Here is a 27,426-nt window from a genome sequence, read left to right as displayed (position 1 = left end):
GCACCGCGCGCCGTGGCGGCCGAGCCGGGGCAGGCTGCTCAGCGCCGCGGCGGCGGCGGCGCGGCCGGAGACAAAGCGCCGGGCTAATGAATGGGACGGTCTTGCCCGGGCTTTCCTTTTAACTTCTTCAGGCCCGGGCGGCGGCGACCTCCGGCTTTCCCTGCTGCGGCCGCCCGGGGAGGTGAGTGGCACCGTTCCGGTACGGGGAGGGGGGCCGGGCAGAGCGGTCCGGCTCGTCCTCCTCCGGCTCCTGCTGCCCCCTCCTCTCTTCCCGCCGTGCCTCCGCCGCCGCCGAGTTTTGCCGCGGTGGCGCCGGTGTCTGTGCGGCCGCGGGCCCGCACCCCGCGACCGGCGGCGCCCCGACCCGCCTGGGAGCGCCCGCAGGACAGCGCCGCCAGGCCGGGGAGGGGGCGTGTGGCGGCGGGGCGGCGCAGGAAGCCGGGGACTAGGCCCATGGTGCTGGCTCCATTGTCTGCAAGGCCCCAGGAGGGGGCCCGGCCGGCCCAGCGGTTGAGGGTCGCTGCGTCCCGGACCGCCTGGCAGGCTCTGCTGCCCCCCGCCTGGCGAGGGGTACCCATCGACCCGCCGGCCCGCGCCGCGCACAATGCCGGGCGGGCTCGGGGCGCGGCCGGCGGGATCCGCCGGGGCTCCGCGTCCGCTCGCACCTGGCTGGGCCGTGGAGGCAGCGCTGGCCATGTGGCCACTGCCGCCCCAAGCGAAGGTGGCCCGGGAAACCTTGGGGGCGGAGAGCCCATCGCCCCCCGACGGTGCGGGCCGAGGCTCTGCGGGGACTGGCGTACGAGCTCGGGCACAGGCTGACTCGTTGGGCGCTGGGGCCGGAAAGCCCGCGAAATCCTAAAAAAGCACGTTTCCTCCCGAGAACGCGGGATCCGAGAGGGCCAGGCACCCGCCAGCGGCTTCGGCCGCGGTGTAAACACCGCATCTCTTTCTGTGTGGGGTGAGGTTCGGAGCCCCGTCCCGCTGGGGACGTGTTGCTCAAGAGAGGTGAAAAATGGAAAACTGCAGAATTTGACTTGGATATGCTGCTTCTCCCACTTTCTTCTTGGGACATGGTAATTTTGTTTAAAAAACATTTTATGAAACCTCTAGATCTGTGCTGAGACAACTGCTGATGGTAGAAACTGTCAGTATTGTAATGCTTACAGCATTTCAGAGGGTGTTTGATGCATTTGAAGTTGTCTGCTGTACGTGTAGAGTACTACAAGTGTAAAACAGTTTTAGTGCAGTGAAAGGTAAAAGGCCTTTTTTGTGTTAAGGCTGATTCTAGTTATCGTTGCTAAGTTTAGTAGTGCTTGACTTTGCAGTGTAGAAAAAAGTCCTCTTTCTCCAATCCTTTCTACCTGGTGCTTATGTTAGAAGCAGTTGTGTCTTGTTTCTCGGATGTATCTTTGAGAAATTTCAATAACCTAGCATGAGCTGTTATGCTATGCTTGTCATGCCAAGCAGAGAAAGTCTTTCAAGCCCTGTAACATAAATGTAACTTCTCAGCCTTTGCTTTTCTGTTGTCTGTGTTGCCCAATGTGTATGTGCTTGTGTTTCACTTCTCAAGACAAGATTATCTTCAGTAACGCTATGTTTCACTTAAAACACGGACCTGCACCCTTGGGAGGGTGGTTGTGGGGTACGTGCTGGGTGTAGTGAAGTCTGGAAGACTTTATCAGTTATCCCAAAGATACCATACTGTTACTAGAAATCCTGTGTTTATACAAATACTGGACAGGGGCATTCTAGGTTTCATTTACTATGAACATTTTTTTTGTAGAGAAAAAAAATGTTACACCTCTTCATTGTATATTAAAAGCAGCAGAAATTGTTTTGTGGACTCTCAGAAATCTGAGTGCTCTCTGCTAGGTATAATACCAAGAGGCAAGGTGCTGTAAGTTTTTATACAGTTGGATGACTATCTGCATTGGTACTTAAAGTGTTCCTAGTGTCTTCCAACTTTACCAGATATTGAGGAATTTATTTTACAGAAGTTCTGCAGAGCAGACTAGCATAGAAATTGAGAATAAGTAAAATGAAATATCTAAACTAATAATCTCAAGAGTTTTCTAAACGTTTGTACTTTTGTGTAACTGTTATTCTTGTTACTCTGTATAAAGCAAAATTGTGACGGATACAGTATTCTCAATGATAATGTTAAAGGCAAGGTATGTAGTAGTGAAAGGCTAGACAGGTGATGAGCTTAGAGTAATGCTTACTGTCTTTCTGTTCTCTTGCATACCGTGGTCTGTCTCTGGTGTTTCCACCTACTCTGGCTCGTTTTAAACCTAGACTGTAAACGTCCTGAGCAACAACTGTGTTTGCAGAACAGCTAGTGTCATGGGGTCACAAGTGGTTAAGTGCAGAGGGGGTCTGCTTCAGTACACATGATAGATCACTGAGGCTTATTACAAGTATTTCGGAAATGCAGAACAGCAACTGCCTTTCACACATTTATTTAAAATTGTCCATTCATGTGAAGTAGAATATACTCCAATCAAACATTCTTAAGAACTATTACAGAAGGAAGTCCTGGCAGACTCTTAGGGAATAGTTATTGGTTTATGTGGGCTTTGAGCCTTGCTGTATTTTTTTTTCTTCCCCTTTTTCTTGCATCTTATTATCTCCTAATTTTTAGAACCCGAAATACAGTAACTTCTGAGAGATTGGTGGGGGGTTTTTTTGGGTCCCAGAAGGTTTGAATTCAGGGATGTGGATGTTGTGTCTCCCAACACCTTGCCACATTTTACCACCATTCAAAGTGAAGATGCCAGATGAGATAATTTTGTAAATTTTGTCTTTTGAGACTCACTTTTAATTTGTAGAAGCTCTCCTCTTCAAAATGAGCATATTCTGCTATGGAGTTGCCACTGTAACATACAGTTAACATAATCAGCTTTATGCAAGTAGGTGTGATGATACTAGCTTAGGTTTAGATAGAAAACAGTGTTATAGACAGTTTGTGCAAAATCCCAGACTAATGTAGACCATAGTGTTTAACTCATTAACTCATCAACGTTTTTTTCCTAAGTAAGGACAATCTAGGTATTTTGGTAGTATCGGCATAAGTTAATATAATTGACATAATGTTATCTGTTCTATTGTACACTTTCAAGACAGGCTTCCCAAAAAGATGTTCTCTTGCATGTGGCAGATGTGAATTGTTTTCTGTATAACTTTGTTTATTTTGCATTGACTACTGAGATCATCAGTACCTGTCAATGCTCAACTATGGGATTGTTTTATTTCAACCAATTAGCAAAAAAACCTGAGTAGTTTCTGTGGCCTAGAGATACCTTCAAGTGAAATAAAGAGTTTAAAGCACACACAACAAGAACAACGACAACAAAAACTTTTATTGTTGTTTTGTTTTGTTTAACAGCTGCGACATATTTGAGCAATACTCATTTTAAATACTTTACAAAATGTATGGGAAAATGTATTTGAAATTAATATAGATATTTGTCTTTCATGACTAATAAAATCATTTGTACTAATTTTGCCTCAACTTCATTTAGTTAGCATTTCAATAATTATTCTGCTTATTTGTTACTGTGATTCTGTATGCCACTTTCTGAATCAATGGTTTGCCTCTAAAGAAAATAAGCTCAGATCCAACTAAAATGACTTTCTTAGTTTTCTTACTAAAATGAGCAATCAAGAAAACTCAGGTATCAGTTTGAATGGAATTAAATGTTTGACCTGTCTTTAAACTATTTGTAGTTGTCTTAAATATCAGAATGGGGAAAATAGAAATAGAAGAATGTTGGGGTCTTGGTGGTTTTTTTTTTGGTTTTTTTTTGGTTTTTTTTTTTTTTTTTTTAAGACACATTGTGGAGGATAAAGGTGCATTATTTTTATTCTGTCTTACCTGTAGTCTGTGGCTCTGTCTCTGGCAAGGAATGCAGCCGAGCCAGGTTCATTTTTCTACTTTGCCTGAGGAGCTGAATCTACATCTCAAGAGAGTTCCCTTACAGCTCCTGAGCACTCTGCTCCCCTGGGTCTTTGTCTTCTTGTCTGGCACCTTCCTCTTTGTATACATTATTTAAATGTTGGCTGTAGTAGGAACAGCCAAAATGTCTCATCCTAACAGTCAAATTAGCCAATTGCACAGCTCTGGAGATAGTTTCACTTGCTTAAAAGGAGTGTGTGTTTTAAGTAACAATGTCAATAAAAGAGATTTATGTATAATTAATTCCATAATGAACAGTAAGGCATCAATCAGGACTTTTCACCCTCTGAGAGACATTCTCCTTCTGTTGGTTAGTGGAACTGAAGTTGCAAAACTCCAAAAAAAAATATTCTGTGATAGACTGTTTTGGTCTGTTTTGTTGCCAAGTTGAAATATCTGACTTAATATGCTCCCCTTGCAATCATTCATTTCTCATATGTGGGGTATGATAATCTTGTGTTGATCCTGTGCTATTGCATGCTGATTGATACACGATAGGTGCAGTGTGTAAGCAGAATGTTTAGCTCACTAAGAGAAGGTGTAATGAGCTGCCAGACGATTTCTGTAGTGCATTGGAAAGTGTTGGCAAATCCTTTTAAAGTCTTGAATGTAGTATAGGCTTGGTTTCGTTCATCATGAGGTGCAGTCATACCTAAGCATAAAAAAAGGGAAAACACCAAGACAAGTACAAACATTTGACCTCTGAATATCTTTAGTACTCATCTTGGGCTAGTGGGATATTTTGGTTTTTGTGAGGGTTTTTTGTTTGTTTTTGGGGAGGGTTGGGGGTTTCTTTTTGTTTGTTTTTTTTTTTGCTTTGGGGCTCTAGAGTTGAAAATATTTCATTTTTCTTGACAATTACAAAGACTAGGAATTTTGAAAAAAGGGCAAGAACTACTTCTGTAAGTGCAACTCCTGGAGCTGTCACCTAAAGAGACACTCAAAACATCCCATGACTTGCCATTGTGACAGTTGACATGACTAAAAAAGTTTATTAAAAGAAATTGCTTTCTTCTTTTTCTTAGATACAATCATCATCATTAAGTTTGAGTAGCAAGTATTTAACCTCAAATGAAGCCACCTGCATGCAGTGGAACAAATGTGTAAGTGTGTTCGTTTTTGTTGATTTGTTATTCTCAAGGAACTAGTGGGCAGCTTGTTTGTTTTGCATCTTGTATCGCTGTTATTGCTAATTTGGAGTAAGCCAATGGATAAAGGTAAAGAATAATTGTATGCCTGAGCATTGGCTTGTGTGGAGCCTAATTATCTAGCAGATTTGTATGTGTGCTTGAGACTTAAAAATTGAGTTCAGAAGCCTGGAGATCTTTACAGTGTTACAATAAGTAGTTTATGATTTGTTAGACACCTTTTACTCCATGGCAAGTGCTGACGTGTATAAGTCCTTACCCTGGAGTCTCACTTTTAAAAAGGGGGAAATAACTTACATGCTACATTCATCCTATACTCAAATTATACTTCTATTACCAAGATTTTAGTGTCCTCACTGATAAAGTAAATTTTAAGATTTTCTTCTAGGGTTTTTGTCTGAAACTTTTTATTTCTATGTATATTCAGTTTGAACTGTTGAATATGAGACTTTTAGAAGCCAAGGATTCTTGACTTGGATGCAGTAGAAAAAAGTTGTTCATATGCAGATCAGTATTTGTATGTAGATTAACAAGGAATGTTATTCATGTATAGTGCTTCAGAGCTTTTTGTTTGGTTTTATTCTTCTTCATCCTGCCTCAGATAAAATCGTTCAACTTTTAAGCTGCTGGTATTATTGGTTAACAGGCATGTTAGCAACAGATGGACAAATGTTTAAGATTAGATAAAATGTTGAGCTAAGAAGTCTCAGTGGGCCCATAGAATAATTTGGGTTGGAAGAGACTTTTAAAGATCACCTAGTCCAATCCCCCTGCAATGAGCAGAGCCCTGTCCAACCTGACCTGATGTTTCCAGAGAGGGGTCATCCACCAGCTCTCTGGGCAACATGTTCCAGTGTTTAACCAGCCCTCATCGTAGAAAAATTTCTTCCTTATATCTAGTCTGAATCTACTCTCTTTTAGTTTAAAAACATAACCCCTTGTCCTATTGCTACATGTCCTGCTAAAAGAGTCTGTCCTGATCTCTCTTACAAGCCCCCTAAAGTATTGAAAGGCCACAGTAAGATCTCCTTGGAGCCTTCTCTTCTGCAACAACTGTAACTCTCAGCCTGTCTTCATAAGACTCTGACTCCCATAGGGAAAGAAAAATAAACGTGATTCAGATTCATTTCTTGATGGGAAGTTTTTTGAGGTGACATGCAGAAAGTGTGGAGGATTTTGTTTCATTCTAAGTCTGCTTGTGGATTGTTCTTCATCAGACTCTTAAGCAAAAATCAACTGCTTGTGCTGTAGCATAGCCAAAGAGCAGGAAAGAGTAGTCATTGTTTACAGCAGCCTTTTGAGTCAGTTCTAGACCACTGTAAAATCTGATAAAAGAGACAATGTTGCTTTTGCTAGAATAGCCAGAAGTTCTCTCTCATGTATTTAATGCTGAATTCTAATACTCTCATCTGAAGGTCACCGTATGCTTTGCACTGTTTCATTACATAATGTCAAGCACTGTAGCGTTTTACAGTTCTACCTAAAGTGCCTTTCTAATGTCTGTTAAAAAGCCTTCACTCAAAGTATCCACTTTAGTACTACCTGTCTGTCTACTGAAAATTAGTATCTGATTTTAGTATCTTCAAGACTGTATTTAAATTACAATCTCAGATTAAGTAACTGTTCACTGCAAGTTTGATTGTCTTGATAGATAATAAAATTTCTAAGTGGTTAGTCTTTGTCCTTGTTTGGGCTATGGTAGGTTTAACTTTTATAAGAATCTGGGTTTAGCCAGCATAGGGGTAACTTTTATGAGGAAGTAGGAAGGGGTACAGCGTGGACAGCTGACCCAGGCAGGCGGATGGGTATTTGATACCACCCTGATGTCATGCGCAGTACATATAGGTTGGGAGCTGCTAGGAGCAGCTGTTTGGAACCATGGGTTCGGCTGCCGGTCCGGAGTGACTATGTCGGGTCCTGGGTGGTGAGCAACTGCGTCATGCACCATCCCTTTTGTATATCCTCTCATTTATTGTTACAACTGTTTTCCTTGTTTAGCTGTATTAAACTGTTTGTATTTTAACCTATGTGGGTTTTTTCCCAGTTCTCTGATTGGTGCCCAATGTGGGACCCACAGGGTTGAAATAGGATAGAGTGGGCTAAAACAAACGTGTACATTTCTGTTATTGGTTAAATAGATGCTAGTCGCAATGTTGGTTTATGTGCTCACATGGTGGTATTATATAATTTCTCATATGAACTATATATTCTCTGTGATGTTGTTTATCACCTTTGGAAAAAGGATAAAGACCATCGTTCTGACACATTGGGTGACATTGGCTTATATGGTTGTATCACTGGTTATAAAGTTAGGCTAGTACTTGTACATGGCTTTTTTATCATTTCTGCACCTTGGGCACTTCCTCTCAGAATTCAATAATGATAATAATGACACTCAGTTCATGGGAAAAATGGAGGCCAACAGCATGGACTTAGAGGGCAGGGAAGCCAGGCAACTGGGCTCCCTGTATTGGGAAGGGGACATTGACAAGGCAATTGGAAGAAATACACAAGTCCTTAGCCTATGGAAATGACTTCTGTCAGACATGAAGGGAAGATACCCCTTCAAGGAAGATATTACGTACCACCCAGGCAAGTGGACCACCATGGAGAAAGGTATCCAGTACCTGAGGGAGTTAGCTGTCCTGGAAATGATTTATAATGAGCAGTTACCAACAGACCCTGATGAAGTCCAATACACACAATCTATGTGGCAAATGTTTCTACGAAGTGCATCACCATCTTCTGCCAATTCATTGGTATTCATCTCCTGGAAAGGACAGAGGCAAAGGATAGAGGAAGTGGCTGCTTAACTTTGACAACATGAAGGAAATCTATCTTCCTCCCTACAGGACTGCATCTCCTACCACCATCTGCCTACCTGAGTCCATACTTCCGCTATTAGGAGTAGGTGCCTTTCTGTTCAAGAGAGGGAATATAGAGGGTATACACCATGGGATGCTTTGTGGTTTTACCTGCAGGACCAGGGAGTGAACATGAGCAAGTGGCATGGGCAACCTACTTTGGCACTAAAGGCACAGGCATAGGAGTTACAGGGGAAAAACCGTTACAAGAAGCAATTTTTTCCTGGAAGGATGCCACTCTAGTTTCCAGTGAGCAGTCCCCTAGACAGAATAGAAGGATTGATCTCAATTCTAATCCCCTTGAGGGGACTTCTATCTCTTTTCCACAAAAAGTAAGCAATGACTGCTATTGCCAGTATTAGAGGGGCCCTGTTTCCAGCCAGGTGGAGGAGAGGGACAACCAGTTTATTGAACTGTGTGGATCCGATGGCCTGGCACATCAAATTCACAAGAGTACAAGGCTTTAGTGGATACTGGAGCACAATGCCCTCTGATGCCATCAAGCTGTAAAGGGGCAGAACCCATTTATATTTCTGGAGTGACAGGGGGATCTCAACAGCTAACTATTAGAAGCTGAGGTGAGCCTAACTGGGAATGAATGGCACAAGCACCTCATTGTGACAGGCCCAGAAGCTCCATGTATACTGGGCACAGACTACCTCAAGAGATGGTATTTCAAGGACCCAGCAGGATCCTGGTGGGCCTTTGGTGTGGCTGCAGTGGAGACAGAAGTTGAACTGCTGTCCAGTGTGCCTGGCCTCTCAGAGAACCCTTCTGCTGTGTGGTTGTTGGTGGTCGAAGAACAACAGATGCCAATTGTGACCACAACAGTGCACCGGCGGCAATATCGCACCGAGATTCAGTGATTCCCATTTATAAGTTGATTTGTTAATTGGAGAGCCAAGGGGTGATCAGCAAAACTGACCCTTTAACAGCCCCATATGACCAGTATGAAAGTCTGCTGGGGAGTGGAGGCTGACAGTATACTATCGTGGCCTGAATGAAGTCATGGTGCTGCTGAGTGCAGCCGTGCCGGGCATGCTGGAACTCCAATATGAACTGGAGTCCAAGGCAACCAAATGGTATGCCACCATAGACATTGCCAACATATCCTTCTCAATCCCTTTGGCAGTAGAGTGCAGGCCCCAGTTTGCTTTGACTACTTGGAGAGGGGTTCAGTATGCCTGGAATCAACTGCCCCGGGGTGGAAACACAGCTGCACCATCTGCCATGGACTGATCCAGGTCACACTGGAGAAGAGCGAGGCCCCAGAAATCCTGCAATATATTGATGACATTGTTGTGTGGGGCAACTCAGCAGAGGAAGTTCTTGAGAAAGGGAAGATAATTCAAATTCTTCTGAAGGCTGGTTCTGCCATTAAACAAAGTAAAGTCAGAGGGCCTGCACAGGAGATCCAGTTTTTAGGAATAAAATGGCAGGATGAACGTCGCCATATCTCAATAGATGTGATCAACAAAATTGCAGTCATGTCTCCCCCACCTAGCAAAAAGGAAACACAAGCTTTCCTAGGTGTTGAGAGTTTTTGCACATTCCAAATTACAGTATGATTGTGAGCCCTCTCTACCACGTGACATGGAAGAAAAATGATTTTGAATGAGGTCCTGAACAGCAACAAAGTTTTGAACAAATTAAACCAGGAGATTGTTCATGTGATGGCACTTGGGCCAGTCTGGACAGGACCAGATGTTAAAAATGTGCTCTACACCACAGCTGGAGAGAATGGCCCTACTTGGAGTCTTTGGCAGAGAGCACCTGGGGAGACTCAAGGCCAAACCCTTGGCTTCTGGAGTTGAGGGTACAGAGGATCCAAGGCCTGATACACTCCAACTGAGAAGGAGATATTGTTAGCATATAAAGGAGTTCGAGCTACCTCAGAAGTGATTGGAACAGAAATGCAACTTCTCCTAGCACCCCGACTGCCAGTGCTGGGCTGGATGTTCAAAGAGAAGGCCTTCCCCACACATCATGCAACTGATGATACATTGAGTAAGTGGATTGCACTGATCACACAACGAGCTCACATATGAAATTCTAGCTGCCCTGGAATTGATCACAAACTGACAAGAGTGCAAAGACTGAAATATCAACAGACAAGGTGACATGTGCTGAAGAGGCCCCATCGTATGATGAACTTCCAGAAAACGAGAAGTGATATGCCCTGTTCACCAATGGGTCCTGTCGCATTGTGAGGAAGCATCGGAAGTGGAAGGTGGCTGTATGGAGGTGGCTGCAAAATTTCAGAACCTGCAGAAGCAGAGGGTGTTGTATCTGGGAAAGAGTAAGCCCGTGTACCAGTACAGTTTGGGGAATAAACTGTTAGAGAGTAATATAGGGGAAAGGGACCTGAGGGTCTTGGTGGACAGCAGGATGACCATGAGCTGGGCATGTGCCCTTGTGGCTAAGAAGGCCAATGGCATTCTGGGATGTATTACAAGGGCTGTGGTTAGTAGGTCAAGAGAGGTTCTCCTCCCCCTCTACTCTGCCCTCATGAGACTGCATCAGGAATATTGTGTCCAGTTCTGGGCACTTCAGTTCAAGAAGGACAGGGAGCTGCTGGAGAGAGTTCAGTGCATGGCCACAAAGTTGATGAAGGGAGTGGAGCATCTCCCTTATGATGAAGGGCTGAGGGAGCTGGAGCTCTTTAGCTTGAAGAAGAGGAGACTGAGGGGTGACCTCATTAATGTTTACAAATATGTAAAGGTTGAGTGTCAGGAGGATGGTGCCAGGCATCCATGATAGCACAAGGGGCAATGAGTATAAGCTGGAACACAAGAGGTTCCAAAGAAGTATGTGGAAGAATTTCTTCCTAGTGATTTTGAGTTGTCTTCTGTGGCTTACTGATCGGTGGGGAGACCATTTATGACATTAAATACAATGAATGCTTGTAAAGAACAGGGAGATTCCTGGTACTTGTCCTTTCTCTAAATGTTTATATTTATTTCCATTTTCTGTACCTCACAAAATACTAGCTTTATTAAAATAATTCTTATGGCTTCTGTATAATGATAAAAGTCAAGCAAGTGTGAACAACAAGAGCTATCCTTTTCTTTACTTGCTCTTGTACTAAAATGTTGTGGATCCTGCTCTGAATAAAACACACATGTAACCTTGTTCTGTAAAATTATTTAAATTACAGGTTGTATTACATGAATTAAAGCTCATGAACTGCACTGGTTAGAATAAGTACTACAAGAAGTTTTATTCTTAATTAAAATTCCTGTTGTATTTCTGTTTAGCTCCTTGAGCAAAACATTATTTGCCCAAATTATGTGTCTGTAGGATGATTCTCCTATACACCATTTCTTTTGGGAGAAGAAGACTGAGCTATTTGTTCGCCAGGGACGGGAGTGTCTCTTTGGATTTCCTGCTAACGCTCAGTGCAGTGTTAGTGGAAACAATGTCGGCTTTCCTGGCTTGGTTGTCTGCGTCAGGTGGATCTTTGCTGCAAAGTCTCACCTTGCCTTGGAGAGGGCAAAGGGAGATCTAAAAGAGGGAGATCTCTTGTCGTGGAGGCTAGGGGCATGCTGGTTGGCAAGTGAATAGGGAGATCTGTACACTCATTTCTCTCTCTCTTGTTTTATGAATAGGAGTGTTTGTTTTGAGAGGGACAGAGTTGAGGTAATTGTTTTTTAAACTGGGATGTGAGGTGAAAATGTCAGATGCTACTGATGAATCTATGATTTACTTAGAAAATATTGAATGGCAAAAAAGATGCTTAAGAGGGACATAAGTTTGCCTCTGTCATGGCCATGATTGATTATGCATACCCATGATATGCAAGCTTGGCTTTAAACTTACACGGTTGTTTTTGTTGCAGTTTTTGTGCTTGTTGGCAAGATGAAAGTGAGTATTTCTGAGCTCTATTAAAATTATGTTGGATAGTGTTGTGAACATTACTTTCTGTTATATTTAGCATGTTTGGTAAAGAGATAGTATTTTCCTTTGAGTAAAATCTAGCTGTATTTCTTCAAATTATTACACGATGAAGAAAGAAGTTAACTAGTGCAGTGAGAAAACAGATTTCTACAGAGAATCATTTTCAGTTGAGAGTATCTTCTGACTTGAAGTTTTGTGACAAAGGAATGATTAAGCTTCGTAAAAAAAAAAATCCCTACAAAAGTATTTAAACTACTGTTTACTTTTTGAAAATATATTTTGTCTTTTAAGGGACTATGAAAAGCATTTTTTTTTTCTAACCTGCATTTTTGTGCACAGGCATTCCAGGATAGTACAATGTCATATTACACATATACAAATACAATACGTGTACATCATGGGAAACCTCTCCATAGCACAAGTGAAACTATCTGAGGACATGTAACTAACTGGCGTCAATATGAACATGGAATTGGATTGATGGATGAGTACCTATGAAGGGTTTTTAAAACTGACCTCTTCACACTTAGTCTGGTTAGTATTAAAGTGGATACTAATATATGACAGTCTTAGCAAGTCAACAGATCTGTTCTTTTTTAAAAAAAAAAATACTTTAGAAAACATTATAGTTCAAACAGGATAATATAGTATTACATTTTGTTAAGGACCCTGCTTTTTCATTCATCATCCTGCCTATTCAGCCTTATAACCCTCAGCTTTGTGAGACAGGTGTCTCATTTTTAACTGTTTCAAGTCATCCTTAAAGTACTTAGTTTCACTCTTACTGAGTTTAAAGGTAGACAGTTGAAAAAAATAAAGTGTATGTTTTTAATATGTTGCAAGCTAGGAAGGTGGTCTACTTGGAGAAGAATCTCATGTCTTAATCCTATCCCATTTATTTTGTCAGCTGTGGAATGCACACGGGAGGAAGAGAAGGGGTAATGGACTAGGCAGAGGAATTGATCACATAGGGAAAAACATAATCAGAGGAGTTTTGCTTTGAATTTTCTGATGCTTTTCTGAAAGCAGGCTGCTGCTCTTTACCAACATAGAATAAATATTTTGTCTTTGTCCTTGTTTTGAAACTGATCTGTTGTTACCATGGTTTTGGTTGTGTATTGTTTCTTCTTCCATGATAATACTAATGGATTTTTCCTACTTTGTTCTCTTTTTTTATCTTCTGCATTTTACCCTCATACTGTGTTACTGAAACCTTTGATCATCTCCCCTTCCCTCAGCTCCAAATTATGTAGCATGAGGTAGCAAAAACAGCTTTCACGTCCTGCACTAAAAATGCTAAAAGGCTAAAATACATGCTTCAGCTGTTTAAAAATGATCTATTTTTTTCAAGAAAAACATCTCATGTAGCATTAAGAATTTCCTCATCTCATTAGTGTATAATATTGGTTTATCAAAATTGCAAATGATAAAAATATCAAATTAAGAGTATAATCTCCTGTAGATTTGACTCAAAGTAACATTGAACTGATGTGTAAGATGTAGGAAAATCCTCCTTAAAGTTTAATGAAATTATTGATGATTGTTACATCATCATTTTAACAAATGACAGACAAATCTGACTGATCTGTGAACAATAGCATAGAAACATATCCTACATGTATTGTTTCAGTAGAAACATACCAGATAATGGGAGAGAACACTTCAATGCTTAAGAGGCAATTTGGATCCTAGACAAATGTTGACATAATGTACTTATGACAGATACATTTGGTTTTTTGAGTGATCTCATAGTAAATACTGGAACAGAAATTATTGGCATGTGTACAACCTGCCTTTTTTTTTTTCTCCCCCTGCTTTCTTAGAGGGTGCTGCCTTGGGTTAGAAAAGTGCATGTGAAGAAAGATAGCCCCATTTGACATCTGATGGTATTTTTAGTGAGCTAAGGAAAAAAAAATAGCAACAATTAAAGGCTTATCAGGTGTCTGGAGGTGTCAGTAGTATTACTGTTTGTAGTGATACCTCTTGTTATGTATGGTGGTACATTGAACAAGTATATTTTTATGCATGTGTATTTTTTTTATCTAAAACTTGGGATTTATACTGTTTTGGCTCAGGTGATTTTTTCATTGTTGTTTGTTTTAACTTTGCTTTTTTATTTTACTTTTTAAGTTAAATACTGTGTGAAATAGTATAGAATGGGGATTTCTGTGCTGTGGACTGTATAGTGTTTTACAGTGCTCCTTAAACATAGTGGTGGAGAATGATGCTTCAAATAGATACATGTATAATAAATTTTCAAATAAATTGTGAAGACTGATTTCTCAAAAAAGTAAGTTTAAATTTTGACTCCTTTTCCTGTGCAAGACACCTGCCTTATTCTTAAAGGTGCTGAGCAGTCAGCCTGTATCACTGAGGTCTGGTGAAGCATTTGGGTAGTGAGCACATTTAGCAAATATGGTTGGTACTAAACAGGGATCCTAGAAATAAAATTTCAGCCAGATGTGAATAATACATATGCTAACACAAACATTTATATCAGACTTCAAAAATAATTAATACAAAATAATGAATATGAAATTATTTCATCTTCAGAATGAAATATTACTTAATTTCTACTTTGTATCTAGTTCTAAGTGAATTTTTAAATGGTGCTAATCTGTAAATGATACTGTTTCTCTTCAGTTTTGCCATTGCCATGAATTATTTTAACTTGTTTTACACAAAATTACCCTCTTTACTGATGTCCTGTGCACACTTTCTTCCATACACAATGATACAAATAATTTAGAGTTTGAGATGAAGATACTTATCAAAAACTGAGGCTTTTAGTTCTGCAGTCTTTCCTGAAGTTTCAGGGAATATCTGAAAATAGTCACTGAACAGACTCCCATAGAATTTTTTATATTTACAGCAGCAAGAGGAGAGAGGAGATGTACAAAATAAACGGGCTTTAAGAGGGTAAGAATTTAGGTTTGAGGAGTTTGAGTTTGTTCGATGTTAGGTGCTTTCTTTGTGGTGGTTAGCTTTTAACTCAACACTGCTGCTTTAGCAACAGTCTAAAACTAAAACTGTCATTTCTGAACTGTGCTGTTGATTGTTATCTCTCTACATTATTATTAATTTAGTGTTGGTAGTGAAAATAGAAGACAGAGTCCAGAGCCTGCCAAACCAGAAAATTATAACTTGGCACTAGCAGGTCTGTTTTACTGCTTAATATAAAATAGTTCTTGTTCACAGTGAAATTATTTGATGTTCTGATGGACAGGAGGCAAGAAAGAGGAAAATATTTATGTTTAGCTGATAGTGTTTTTAACTTTTTAGTCTCTACTTCAGCTAAACACCTGTACTTGTAATTAAGATTGAGTACCTAGAGTCTAATGATGAGCATTAGCTCAGTCTCCACACCTTGGTTTTTCTGTCTGGAATACCTGTTCTAGGGCCACAGCCTACACCAAGCACTGAGTTTTTCAGTAACGTGAAGAGGCACGAATGATCTTTATACTTGGTTAAATTGGAGGTCTTTGTGTCATGTCCTGACAAGTTGCATGAGTGTACCAGGGAGCCCCCCTTGGAGGGCTATCCTTCTTCCTACCTTGTCTCCCAAGCCTCTGGGCATGTACCTTTGTCCCATCACTTGCCAAAGTATGTTTTCATTTCCTTTCTTATGTGTTATCCTGGATGTGTTATTTTCTCTCTGTAATTTTTAGCAGCTTCTCCCAGCTTCAGGGGTGAGGGAGTTGAGGGCATCAGCTGGCCTGCCAGGATGTTGCTTTTTTTTCTTCCAGCAGACGAAACCCGTCCTTTGGAACTGCCTGACTTCTACCCCCAAGCTTCTTACAGCTTTTGTGTGTCGTGCTTGGCTGGACATATATCTGTGAAATGCTTCAGCCTTGGAGGAAATAATCCACCCCTTCCCACCATCAGCCCTAGTCTGAGAGCTGAATCTGTCTTTTCTTGTTTAGACCAGCATCTAAAACTGTTTGTGAATGTTCCTTATGTGTAAACTGGGTTTTTTTTCCCCTAAATGTTTGTCTCACTCCAAAGTAGAGCTTTAAAAATAATTATAGAAGCTTTATTTTTTTTCTCTTCTCATTCTACAAGTGTTTCAAGATACTTGAGGAGCCTTTCTGAGAGAGACACCTCAGTGGGTGTGCCACGTGGTAAAATGACCCTGTAAAACTAATGGTAGAATAGATAGAACAAAAATCAAAAGATGAAAATTCCAACCCTCCTAATTGAGAGGGGGTCATGGAATGAGAAATTTAGATTTCTGAAAGACCACTAGTTTGTCACAGAGCAAGAGCTAAACCTAAATGTTATTTCTCATGCAATATTAAAAAAAAAAAAGTATTTTTGTTGCTCTTGAATGTAACTTTTTAAAGACATAAATATGGGAGAAAAGTAAAAGTACTTTCAGTTTCTAACATGAAGGTTTATTTCCTCAGTTTCAGAGCACACCTAACATGCTGATTTTGCAGCCTCTTCTAATACAATGTTCTAATTGCTCGGTATGTTGTAAATTTCTGTGGTTCTTTATGGCCGAGCTGGTACTGATAGTCATAGGAAATTAAATAGAAATAAATACACCACTATTCTTAGTTTTCTTCCTTTGTATCCTTGAAAAGCAGTAAGGTTCATCTAGGCTATACATCCATAAAAATATGTTCTGCTTATTTGTTACAGGATTTTGGATGTGTGTTTTGTGGAGTTTTTTTGGAGAGTATTTGATTAGGGTTTTGTACAGGTGTTTTTGTTTAGTTTGTTTGGGTTTTGGTTTTTGAGGTTTTTTTAAGCAAATAATCCTTCATTAGCATAGTACCATCCCACTTAAGTGGAAGCTAATAATAATTTCTTAAAATGCATCTTCCTTATTGCTTGTCCTGCCCACTTTTAGGTATTTTCTTTTTACTGGATGTTTTTAGTGGTGCCCATATGTTTCCAAAAATGAAGATGATTAGCACTATTTATTCCAAAACTGATAATTTTTTTATGCAGATTTTTCAAATATGCTTTCATGTAGCTTCCAAGCTGAAAATCTGTCACTACTTTTGATTTTTTTTTTTCCAAACTAGTAAATAGTTCTGGTGTTGCTTTGTCTCCAAATTTTTCATCTTTCTTGAAACATCTACTCTTGCATTTTGCAGGTGTGTGTGTCTTTATTTTCATTATGTGCACTTGTATAAATTTAAAGGTTTAAACCACTTTCTCTAAATGTTTAGTTGCACTAAGAGTCTGTAATAAGTCATGATTATTGCCTGACTACTCAACCTAAAATCTGAAACTGTTCAAAGCTTGAAGACCACTGCTTTACAGACAAATAATATACTCATGCTTCTTGCATACTTCTTAGGTCAGTCAATGTATGTCTGCAATCCCAAGACACAAGTATTTCTCTCTTTTACCCTCTTCCTTCATAAATGATTTCTTCTGGTCATGGCAGTCCACTGTGGCACTCTGCGCCACTGACATTCTCCTGATGTTTCTTGTCAACCACGGTACGCTTTCAGAAATCCCATTTTGAATGGAAAATCCTGTAAAATGTTTCTGCAAGCTTCTCACCACAGCAAACCACTGACTCTCTACAGCCTCTCAGGAGCCAATAGTCTAGAGTAGTACATTTGAGCAGATAATTGGTCTTTAAGTTCCATTTCTTTTCTTTAAAAGATTTTTTTTTTTTGCAAGATGCCTCATTTCTCTTTGTTTCACTACTTGTCTGTATCTAATTGAGATTTCAAAAGCATAAATCATTCTAATTTTGAGCTGAGTGCCTGTAGCCTTTTATATCTTCTCCTTGAATATTCTCTTTGTTCAGCAGTAGACCTTGGGAGTAGTTTATGTCCTAGGCTAAATGAGCTATCTAAAGGCAGGCTCTTACATGGAGTTGACTATACATAGATTGACTCATACATAGAGTAAGAGTTGTGGGAGGGAAGAGATGCACATATCTGCCTTTCTAACCCTAAGCATTTCAGGGACTGTATTACAAAGAACATTTGGGTTGAACTCTCAGGGCTGTTTGAAGGGAGGGAGCTTGACTTAATTTTACCATATGATGTAGTTACACACAAAGTAGTAGAGAACATGCTTACATGTTACAAAGAAAATGGAAAAAAAAAAAAAACAAACTAAAACCAAACACATGAAACCTTCCAGGGGGAATCCAACCTTGGGGACTTCCCAGGAAGTGATCTAGCAGCCCTGACAAGTCTCCTCTAAGAATCTCAGCTACTCTGCATTCCTAGAAGGCAGAAACAATGGCCAGAAAAATACGTAATATGTAACCAGACACCTGTAACAGCCATAGGCACAATATAAGGAATATTTTCTCTTAAACTCAGTCATAATTACACTAAAATGAGGTAACTGGCCACAGTTAATAAGCACTTCTTAACTCTGCTAATAATATAACCCTTAACAGCATAAAAGCATTTTATATCACAGATAAGCATAAGTTTAGAAATAATATATAGCTGCAAAGGGAAACGTGTTTAATTGCACAAAACTAAGGCCATCAAGGACCATAGCCATCAATATTTTAACTACATGGCATCAGCTAAGGGATAGTCTGTACTCAAAGTGAATTTGGGATAAGATTATTAGAGCTGAACTGTTTGAAAATGTAGTGATAATGACTGACAATGTGATTAAGGACTTAACAGTTGACAATGTGTGTTGTTAGTGAATGTCAATCTCTTTAAGTTTAGTTGCAAAGTTTCATCTCGTTTGTCAGGTTTCCAAATCTTCCCATCACAGCTACCTTACCCTTAGCTGTGTTAAGCAGTAACTGCTTATAAGGACAGGGACAAGTGAAGCATCGCCGTGGATTTTTCTGTTCAAAGCCTAGAATGGTTTTTTCATAGATCAGAAACTATAGGAATTGTAGGCTAGAGATGTGATTACTAGTTTTGAGGCAAATAAATTGTGCACCACTTTGTTAGAACCTGATGCCGGTGCATTTGTGCATGTATTTTGTGTGAATCTAGCTAGGAATCTGTAATGTGCTTACTGTAACTTGGCACTTGCGTGAATAATTTATGTTCTGTAAGCTCTGCATGGAGTTATTTGTGAGCCTTTCTATTCTGTGATCCTAAGTCACAACAGTTTATTACATACATATCCTTGCTTTTCCTGTTTGCAGTACAGGCTTCAAATTCACAGACTACATCAAAATAAAGATTTTTTTAAAAAATCCTTTAAACTGATTTCTATTAAAAATGTTGACTATCTGATGCTCTCTCTGTCTTGTCCCAGATTCACATGCTTATGTATCATCAGTATGTGTGTGATCACTAACTTGTGTTTCATTCACTTTTATACTGAGTGATGTAAATTCAGTCTCTGCTGCCAGAGTTGTTCTTAGATGTGATTTCACAAACCTGTGGAAAGTATAGTGTAGTGGTGGTGGGGGGGTGCTCCAGAAATTTAAGGTATTTCTTTTTCTTCATGTCTATGTTTTCTTTGTAACTTATCTTCTTTATGCTCAACCCTCGTATCTTTTGGTGCATGAAAACTCTTTTTTCATGAGCAGAGAGAAAGTCAGCACACATACTAACAATTTCACAGAAACAGCGCCACTCCCTTCCTCTTTGCAAGTTCTGACTGCTCCATCTCCCTTTTTGTAAAATAGCTGCAGTAAGCTGATTGCCTCTTCTTTTCCCTGCCCCTTCCCATGCACTGGGAAAGAAAGTATGCTATCGCTACAACAGGATTTCCAGAAATCTGAAATCCATATAAAATGTGTTTCCAATCTCTGCTTTAAAGAGATCTCAGAGAAATATTAATTAAAATAGGTTACAAAGCTTAATATGACATTTGTCTTTATGCAGGGGGGAAATGGCTGTATGAGAACAATTTAGGCCATTTTTACATGTCTTGTAGCTATGGCTCATTTCACCTTTTGTCTGCTGAAATCCTCTTGTGTTTGAGTAACACAGGAAATTTGTGTGAGAAGTTCTCAAAATAACCAGTTCAAATTTATGTTTTGTCTTCAGCTGGGAAGGAAGAGTCCCATAGAATCCAGTTTGCACAAATAGGAGTGCATAGTTTAGCATCACCTGTATGGTCAAAAGTCATTATCTTGAATGAAGGTACCAGTTAACTGCAGTAATCACACAAGAAGAAGTGAAAAGGGGTTGTTCTGATAGAACTGTAGTAAAAAGAAAAAAAAAAAGGTATCTCACATATGCAGACAGCTTTTTCATTTTCATGTGAGGCTGGGGGGAGGCGCGGTGTCTGTTTTTTGAGCCTGTTGTTGCCCTGTGATTTATATACAGCAATACTTCAAAAACCTATCTTTTATACTGGAATTGTTGGTGGGGGAAATCTTTATCTATGAGGGAAATGAGACATCTCAGTGTAAACAGGCTTTCTAGTATAACCCTTGGGTAGGTGAGGAGGCAGCAGTGCTATCCTAGGCACCAGCATGTACAACATACAGTGTGTATGTGCCTTTGCTTCTGAGTGATGTCGTTACACTTTTGGGAGACCTCAGTGTGTACATGGCATTTGCATAGCCAGGTTATCCTAGGATAAACCGAGCATTTCAGGCTTTGATTGTGAAACTCTAGAAGTAGTTTGTTTCTATAGTTGCCTGAGAGTGTTATGGCATGAATATAACCATGTAAGACTGCGGTCAGAGGCAGAAAGATTAGTGTGACAAAACTGGATACCCTTACAGAGGTTTCCTGTAAAATGCCATATTTTTAAACACTGCTGTCAGAAATGAGTCTCACGTGTACAGGAATATAACTTACAGACAGCATATGTTTCATATATACATGTGCATGTACATTCATGCAGTGGATGAATGACGATGTGAGGTGAGGCATAGATATATCCAAGAAGATACAGAAGCAATGTTTAGAGTCTGGATTTTGTCAAAGATGAACCAGGTCTCTGTGTGTAGACGTGGATTTGCCCACAACAAATATATTGAGTAAATGTTGGGGTTGGTTTGGGTTTTTTTGATAATACACAGAATTGTTTTTATCTCAAAGAAAAAAAATCTACAAAACAACCTGCAGAACATTTAGTGCATGTTTTCAATTCACCTTTACTGTAGTTATTTGATGTGTGTTAATCAACTTTGTCTTCTGATTGGTTATTTGTTTTATTTTTACTTCTAGATGGTGCAAAAGAAGCCCAGTTGCGCAATCAGGATGAACAGAATGGCTTCCCGCAGCAACAAAATAGAACATTCATTTATTAGGATTAAGTCTACAACATGAAACGTTTAACAGTAGCTGTGTTTGAGAACATTCGCCTGTGACCTGAAATGTCCTGAACGTGGGGAAGAAAATGGGATTCCGTGAATTAGTCTATAATTTTTAAATGCATTTTTATGACTCAGCATATTTGCTTATGCACAACACGGATCCAGAATTCATAAAGCAGGGATTATTTTAACACAGACACGCATTTGTGTTTGTGCATTCAGAATACGAGATACGTCATTTAAATCAAATTTTAAATATTCTTTTAAATTATCTATATTTATTAATAAATGAAGAGTTGGGAAGAAGAATTTATCATCCATCGACAAGAGTAAAGCAGGTTCCCTCAGAATGGATGGTAATTTTGTACTGGGTAAAATCAATAACTTAAAAGAAGAGCAAGAGGAAGATGGCATTAACTGTACTCTAGAAAGAATGGATATAAAGGCAGAAGGAGATGATTTCAAACATGCAGACAGCAGTGATGAACATGAGGACAAAGAAAAGAACTTCATTACCAATAACCCTGGCAAATATTTATCTGCAGAAAATGAAGATGATTATGGATCTCTCTTTTCTCAGTATAGTAGTACACTGTGTGATGTAGCGATGGAAGCTGTGACACAAAGCCTCCTTTCTAGCAGAAACATAAGCTCCAGGAAAAAGTCTCCTGCTTGGAACCATTTTTTTATATCTCCTAGAGATAGTACTAAAGCAATATGTATGTACTGTATGAAAGAATTTAGCAGGGGTAAAAATGAGAAGGACCTGAGTACAAGTTGTCTCATGAGACATGTGAGAAGAGCCCATCCCACTGTACTAATTCAAGAAAATGGAAGTATGCCAGGTATATCCTCCTTTTCTTCACCTACGTTGTTACTGCCACCTCAGTCTGCAGATGTTGGAGATCTGAGTTCTATGTTATCCCCCATAAAACTGGTCAAGAAAATGGCTTCTAAAATACCATCTCCAGATCGAATAATTGAGGAATCTGTTTCTATTGCTTCTTCTGAAGAAATACCAGATCTCTCAGTTTCTGAAAAGTGCAGCAAAGAAGAAGTCACGGTTGGGTCATCTCCACAGCTACCCAACAGCCAGTACGATGACACTGTGGAGAATGTAGCAGAAAAAACTGTTGTAATTCCAAAGAGCACATCAGGTTCCAGGAGGAGATCTGCTGTCTGGAAACACTTTTATTTGTCACCTCTAGATAATTCTAAAGCTGTTTGTATCCACTGCATGAATGAATTCAGTAGAGGGAAAAATGGAAAAGACCTGGGAACGAGCTGTTTAATAAGACACATGTGGAGAGCCCATCGTTCCATTGTCCTTCAAGAGAACGGGGGTGGTACCAGCATACCACCTCTCTACACTGCACCTCCTACTCTGTTGCCTTCTTTACTACCCTCAGACAGCGATCTGAATTCGATGTCGTCTTCTCCTGGAAAGCTGATGAAAGAATCAACTTCTGTTTCTTCTTCTCCAGACAGAATCTCTGAGGAGATCCATACTAATATCTCTTCTGGAGATGCTCTGGTGGAAGATTCGATGCTGTCATCTTCTGATGATATAGGTGAAGTCTCCTTTGTTTCATCTCCCGAGAAACAGTGTGAGGGCTTAGGTCCGCTAATATTTGAACCCACTGCTGTATTTCAGCAAAATAAAAGGATTATGAAAAGGCTTAAATCAGAAGTTTGGCACCACTTTTCACTGTCACCTGCAGACAGTCTAAAAGCAGTGTGTAGATACTGCAGTTGTATGATAAGCCGCGGTAAGAAAGGAGATGTAGGCACAAGCTGCTTGATGAGGCATCTCTATAGACGCCATCCCGATGTAATTGGAAACCAAAAGAGCTTTCTTGATATGAGTTTGGCAAATTCTCCTTACGCCACTTTGGCTTCTGCAGAATGCTCATCCTCAAAGTTGACTGACTTGCCTACAATGGTTACACATGATAATCAAATCATATTTCCTGTTAATAGTAAGAAGACCTCAAAACTGTGGAATCACTTTTCGATTTGTTCTGCAGATTCAACAAAAGTAATATGTATGCACTGTGGACGTACGATAAGCAGGGGGAAAAAGCCAACAAATCTAGGCACAAGTTGCCTTCTAAGACATTTGCAGCGGTTTCATAACAATGTGTTGAAAACTGATGTCTCAGAGACAGTATTATCCTCATCTACGGATAATCACGTGCCACTGAGCACAGAATTACTAGGATCTTCAAATTTTGATGAAACCAATGACAAGTTTTGTGACTCTCACCCAGTTGCCAAAAAAATCACAAGTCTTGTAGCAGAAATGATTGCACTTGACCTTCAGCCATATTCTTTTGTAGACAACGTTGGCTTTAACAGGCTGCTTGAATATTTGCAACCTCAATATTCTTTACCTTCTCCATCTTACTTTTCTAGGACAGCAATTCCAGATATGTATGATAATGTAAAACAGATCATTATTTCACATCTTAAAGAAGCTGAAAGCGGGGTGATTCATTTTACGTCCGGGATATGGATGAGCAACCAAACACGTGAATATCTAACTCTGACAGCTCATTGGGTAACTTTTGAGTCTTCGTTTCGACCACAGTGTGAGGATTACCATTGTTCAGCACTACTAAATGTATCACAGATTGATTGCGACTACAATGGCATCAGCATTCAAAAGCAGTTAGAGTACTGGTGGGAAACGTGGATTACTTCCATTGGCCTTCAGATTGGGATTACTGTTACAGATAATCAGAGTATAGAGAAAACTTTAAATGAAGGTGACCATTCAAGCGTACAATGTTTTAGTCACACTGTTAATGTCATTGTAAATGAGGCTATTAAAAGCCAGAGAATGGTGCAGAATTTGCTTAGTATTGCAAGAAAGATCTGTGAACGTGTCCATCGGTCAGCGAAGGCGAAAGAGAAGTTGGCCGAGTTGCAAAAAGAGTATGAGCTGCCTCAGCATCAGCTGATACAAGATGTTCCATCCAAGTGGAATACGTCATTTCATATGCTTGAACGTCTTATCGAACAGAAGAGAGCAATCGATGAAATGTCCATAGAGTGCAGCTTTCGGGAGCTCATAAGCTGCGACCAGTGGGAAGTCATGCAGTCCGTGTGTCACGCTCTCAAACCTTTTGAAGCCGCAAGCAGGGAGATGAGTACACACATGTCTACTCTCAGCCAGGTGATTCCAATGATTCATATACTGAACAGGAAAATAGAAATGCTGTTTGAGGAAACAATGGGTATAGACACTATGCTGAAATCTTTGAAAGAAGCTATGGTGAGTAGGTTGTCCTCCACGCTTCATGATCCAAGGTACATTTTTGCTACACTGCTGGATCCCCGGTATAAGACATCCTTATTTACGGAAGAGGAGGCCGAACAATATAAACAAGACTTAATCAGGGAGCTGGAAATAATGAGTTCTACCTCAGATAATGATAAACCTGTTTCCAATGGATGTGATATAGGTTCACCATCTACAAATTCTTATGGGGAAGATAATCTTTGGTCACTCATGGGTGACATGAAGAAAACAAAAGACCTGAAAGAGAGAGCAAAGTTACCAGAGGAAATGGTGCTTTCTTATTTGGAGGAAGAAGTGCTTGAGCATAACTGTGATCCTCTAACTTACTGGAACTTTAAGAAGTCGTCTTGGCCAGTACTGTCAAAATTGGCTGTCAGGTTCTTGGGTTGTCCACCAAGTATTGTTCCTTCAGAGAGATTGTTCAATACATCCAATGAAAGCAACAACTTTAGTCAGTCAAGGTTAATGATTGAACACTTTGAAAAGCTTATCTTTTTGAAAGTGAATCTTCCTTTGATATACTTCCAGTATTGAAACTAATGAACAAACTGCTAGACTAAATCTATTGTTGCTCACTGGATATTAACTATCTATAAGTCAGATTTTTAAATTGCTCCAATAGGGGCCATGTATGACATCTAATCAGTGACTATAATTCCAAATTTTACTTTCCTTTTTTTCAGCTTTCGATATGTCTACATGTGCCTTATTCATAGTACTTCAGGCCAGATATTGTATATATGTTTTTTAAAAGTTCACACTAGAGATAGCCTGTCTTGTCAAATTACACAAGATTATGTAGGTTTTAATCCATAATTGTAAATGAACTTTAAAAAGCTCAGTCATTTGTTTTAATAGAATGGAAAGGAAAAAAAAAAGAAAAAAAAGATGTAAACAGTTCTCTTCTGTAGTTTTTTTATTCGATTATTATGTAAAAACCATAAACCAGGTACTGTATTTTAGTTGAACATTGCTTTAATTGCAGCGAAACAGCTTTTGTAGTTGTCAAAAGAAAGCTGTACATGAAAGATGAGGTTCAAGATGGTTTTTTTATCATGTGGTGTTTTTAACTGCAAGCCCTAAAGTGCTTAAATGATTAAGAAGAATTATTGAGGAAGCTGTGTTTACAGGAGACTATTGACTATCTGGAAATGAATCTTAAATTTGAGATGATATGGAATGTCAGTTACACAGCAATCGGTAGTGAAGCTTCCCATTCTGGGTTCTCCTGTTCAGGTTTTATGTTTTGACTGAACTACAGAAATATTCTGGGTATTTATAAAAGCTCTTTGGAAGTTCTTTTCAAAGTTTGTGTATTAATGCTTGTTATTTAATGCCATGTAAAAGCAGGAAACTTACCATGAAGACTGTAATGTCATTCTGAAGCGTTTTCTAATCTGTAGTGCATCGAAATTGTAAGGTTCCCTATTGTAAAAAATGAGCCCTTACTTCTAATGTAATTTCAATTGTGTAGAACAGCCTATCTTGAAGCCTCTAGTACAGAAATAACCAATCTGATTTTCAGTAATAGCCTTATGGATATGGTGCACTGCTTAGAATTTTATGTAGTAGGGTTGATTCTTAAATGTCGGTGTCCATCAGGCAAATGGGATGTAGAGCCTTCAAAACTTCCAAGTAAGATTGAAAAAAAAAATATATAGCCAGCATTTGAATTTCAAAGGAACGTTCTCCATGTTTTTTTAACCATAGAAAGATTAATCTTCTCATTTCAGTTTTCATGGAATACTTTTTGGGAAACAAGTCATCGTTTGCCTATGACCTTTTAGAAAAGTTGTAGCTTTGTTAAAATACTGTACCTACGCCTAATCTAATTTTGCATTTACTATGTTTTAGTGTATTTATAAATGGTGAACTCAGTTTCTGAAATTAAACATTTTATTTGCAATTTTCTAGTGGTAGTCAACACTGCCTTTTATTTTCAGATGGATTTAAGACAGCTATTGAATAAAAATTGATACAATTGTAAATATACCACAGAACATGCTATGTGAAGAGATTATTTCTCCGTTTAGCTCTTTGGAGTTAAGCCTGGAATCTGGTTCTTTTCATTTCACTCAGGCTGTTCAACCTCAGGAAAACTTGTTGAATTCTTTCCCAGGTGCCTTTTCATTTCCAGGTGATGTTTCTCTAAGCATTTATTGTTTCAGATATTTCAATTGTTATTCCATCAGTTATGTTTACACCTGTACTATTTAAGTAAATTGTTATGCAGTGTACTTGGGAAAAACTAATTCTGCGTTTTGTCTCCAATATTTTAAAAGGTAACTTTGAAATCTATCAACAGTCAGCATTTCTTTGTTCTTCTAGGGTTAAACGAGAACACTTGTGTTTTTGTTTTTTTCTTCCTGCAGTAATAAAACAATTTGTTCTAGTTTGTGTATCACTGGAACTAGGTGAGTTTGAAGGAGCTTATTGGGAAACATGTTTAAATGGATACTGGTTAATTATTATCTCATTTTTTCCCCCTACATTTTAACTGTGAATATAACTTTGACCTTTGTAAAGGAGATATTTAGTCTCAGAACCAGTAGAGAGGGAGGTAGGGGATGAGGAAGCTTTGTTTCTTTTTTACCAAGTGATACAATTTTTATGCAGGGCTCCAAATGTAAATAGAGCCTTTGGCTTAAAGGGCTGTAGAAACAGAGACATTGTAGCAGTGGGAGTGCCGGCCGGGGAACAAGATTACCTGGAAGTCCCAGTACTCTGGAAGCAAGAGTCTTGGCTCCTCTGAAGGAAGTCTTTATTGTAGCTCCTGGGTAACTCTCATGTGGAAAGTTGATGTTATGGCATTTTGTAGCTCCCAATTTGGATATTATTTATAAAGATACTTAATTGTATAGTCATGCTTTTTGTCAAAACTTTTCCAGAGAGCACAATAGCTCCAGAGAGCTATTTTTAAAAGCAAAATCTTACCAATTAAAGTTAGTCTACTTTATATTTTATTTGTACCTGCAGTTTCTTTTGTTTTTTGAATGGCTTTGTTCTTAAGACTTCACGGTTTCAGTGTCAGCTTCATTAGGCAAGTATTCATTAGCTTCATTAGGCTAATGTTAGAAACTCTT

General features: G+C 39.4%; 1 protein-coding gene across 2 annotated transcripts; it reads left to right on the top strand.

The window, feature by feature from the left end:
- The first annotated feature begins 23 nt into the window (after nucleotides 1-23).
- ZBED4 (zinc finger BED-type containing 4) lies at nucleotides 24-27,046 on the top strand. 2 transcript variants are annotated; one of them, XM_062018363.1, is made up of 3 exons: nucleotides 24-181; nucleotides 4,981-5,058; nucleotides 20,951-27,046. In XM_062018363.1, exon 3 carries the CDS (start codon nucleotides 21,389-21,391, stop codon nucleotides 24,875-24,877), a length of 3,489 nt encoding a protein of 1,162 aa, XP_061874347.1. In that variant the 5' UTR covers nucleotides 24-181; nucleotides 4,981-5,058; nucleotides 20,951-21,388; the 3' UTR covers nucleotides 24,878-27,046. The 2 variants fall into 2 exon arrangements, with proteins under 2 accessions (XP_061874347.1, XP_061874354.1); XM_062018370.1 differs by lacking the exon at nucleotides 4,981-5,058.
- The last annotated feature ends 380 nt before the right edge of the window (nucleotides 27,047-27,426 follow it).

This window comes from Colius striatus, chromosome 1 (genome assembly GCF_028858725.1).
Source record: "Colius striatus isolate bColStr4 chromosome 1, bColStr4.1.hap1, whole genome shotgun sequence".
Taxonomy (NCBI): Eukaryota; Metazoa; Chordata; class Aves; order Coliiformes; family Coliidae; genus Colius; species Colius striatus.
This window is presented reverse-complemented; position numbering and strand designations above follow the sequence as displayed.

Bases quoted from the DNA above. Each gene is read 5' to 3' on its own strand.
- ZBED4 (XM_062018370.1), top strand. From the start codon at position 21,389: ATGGATGGTAATTTTGTACTGGGTAAAATCAATAACTTAAAAGAAGAG.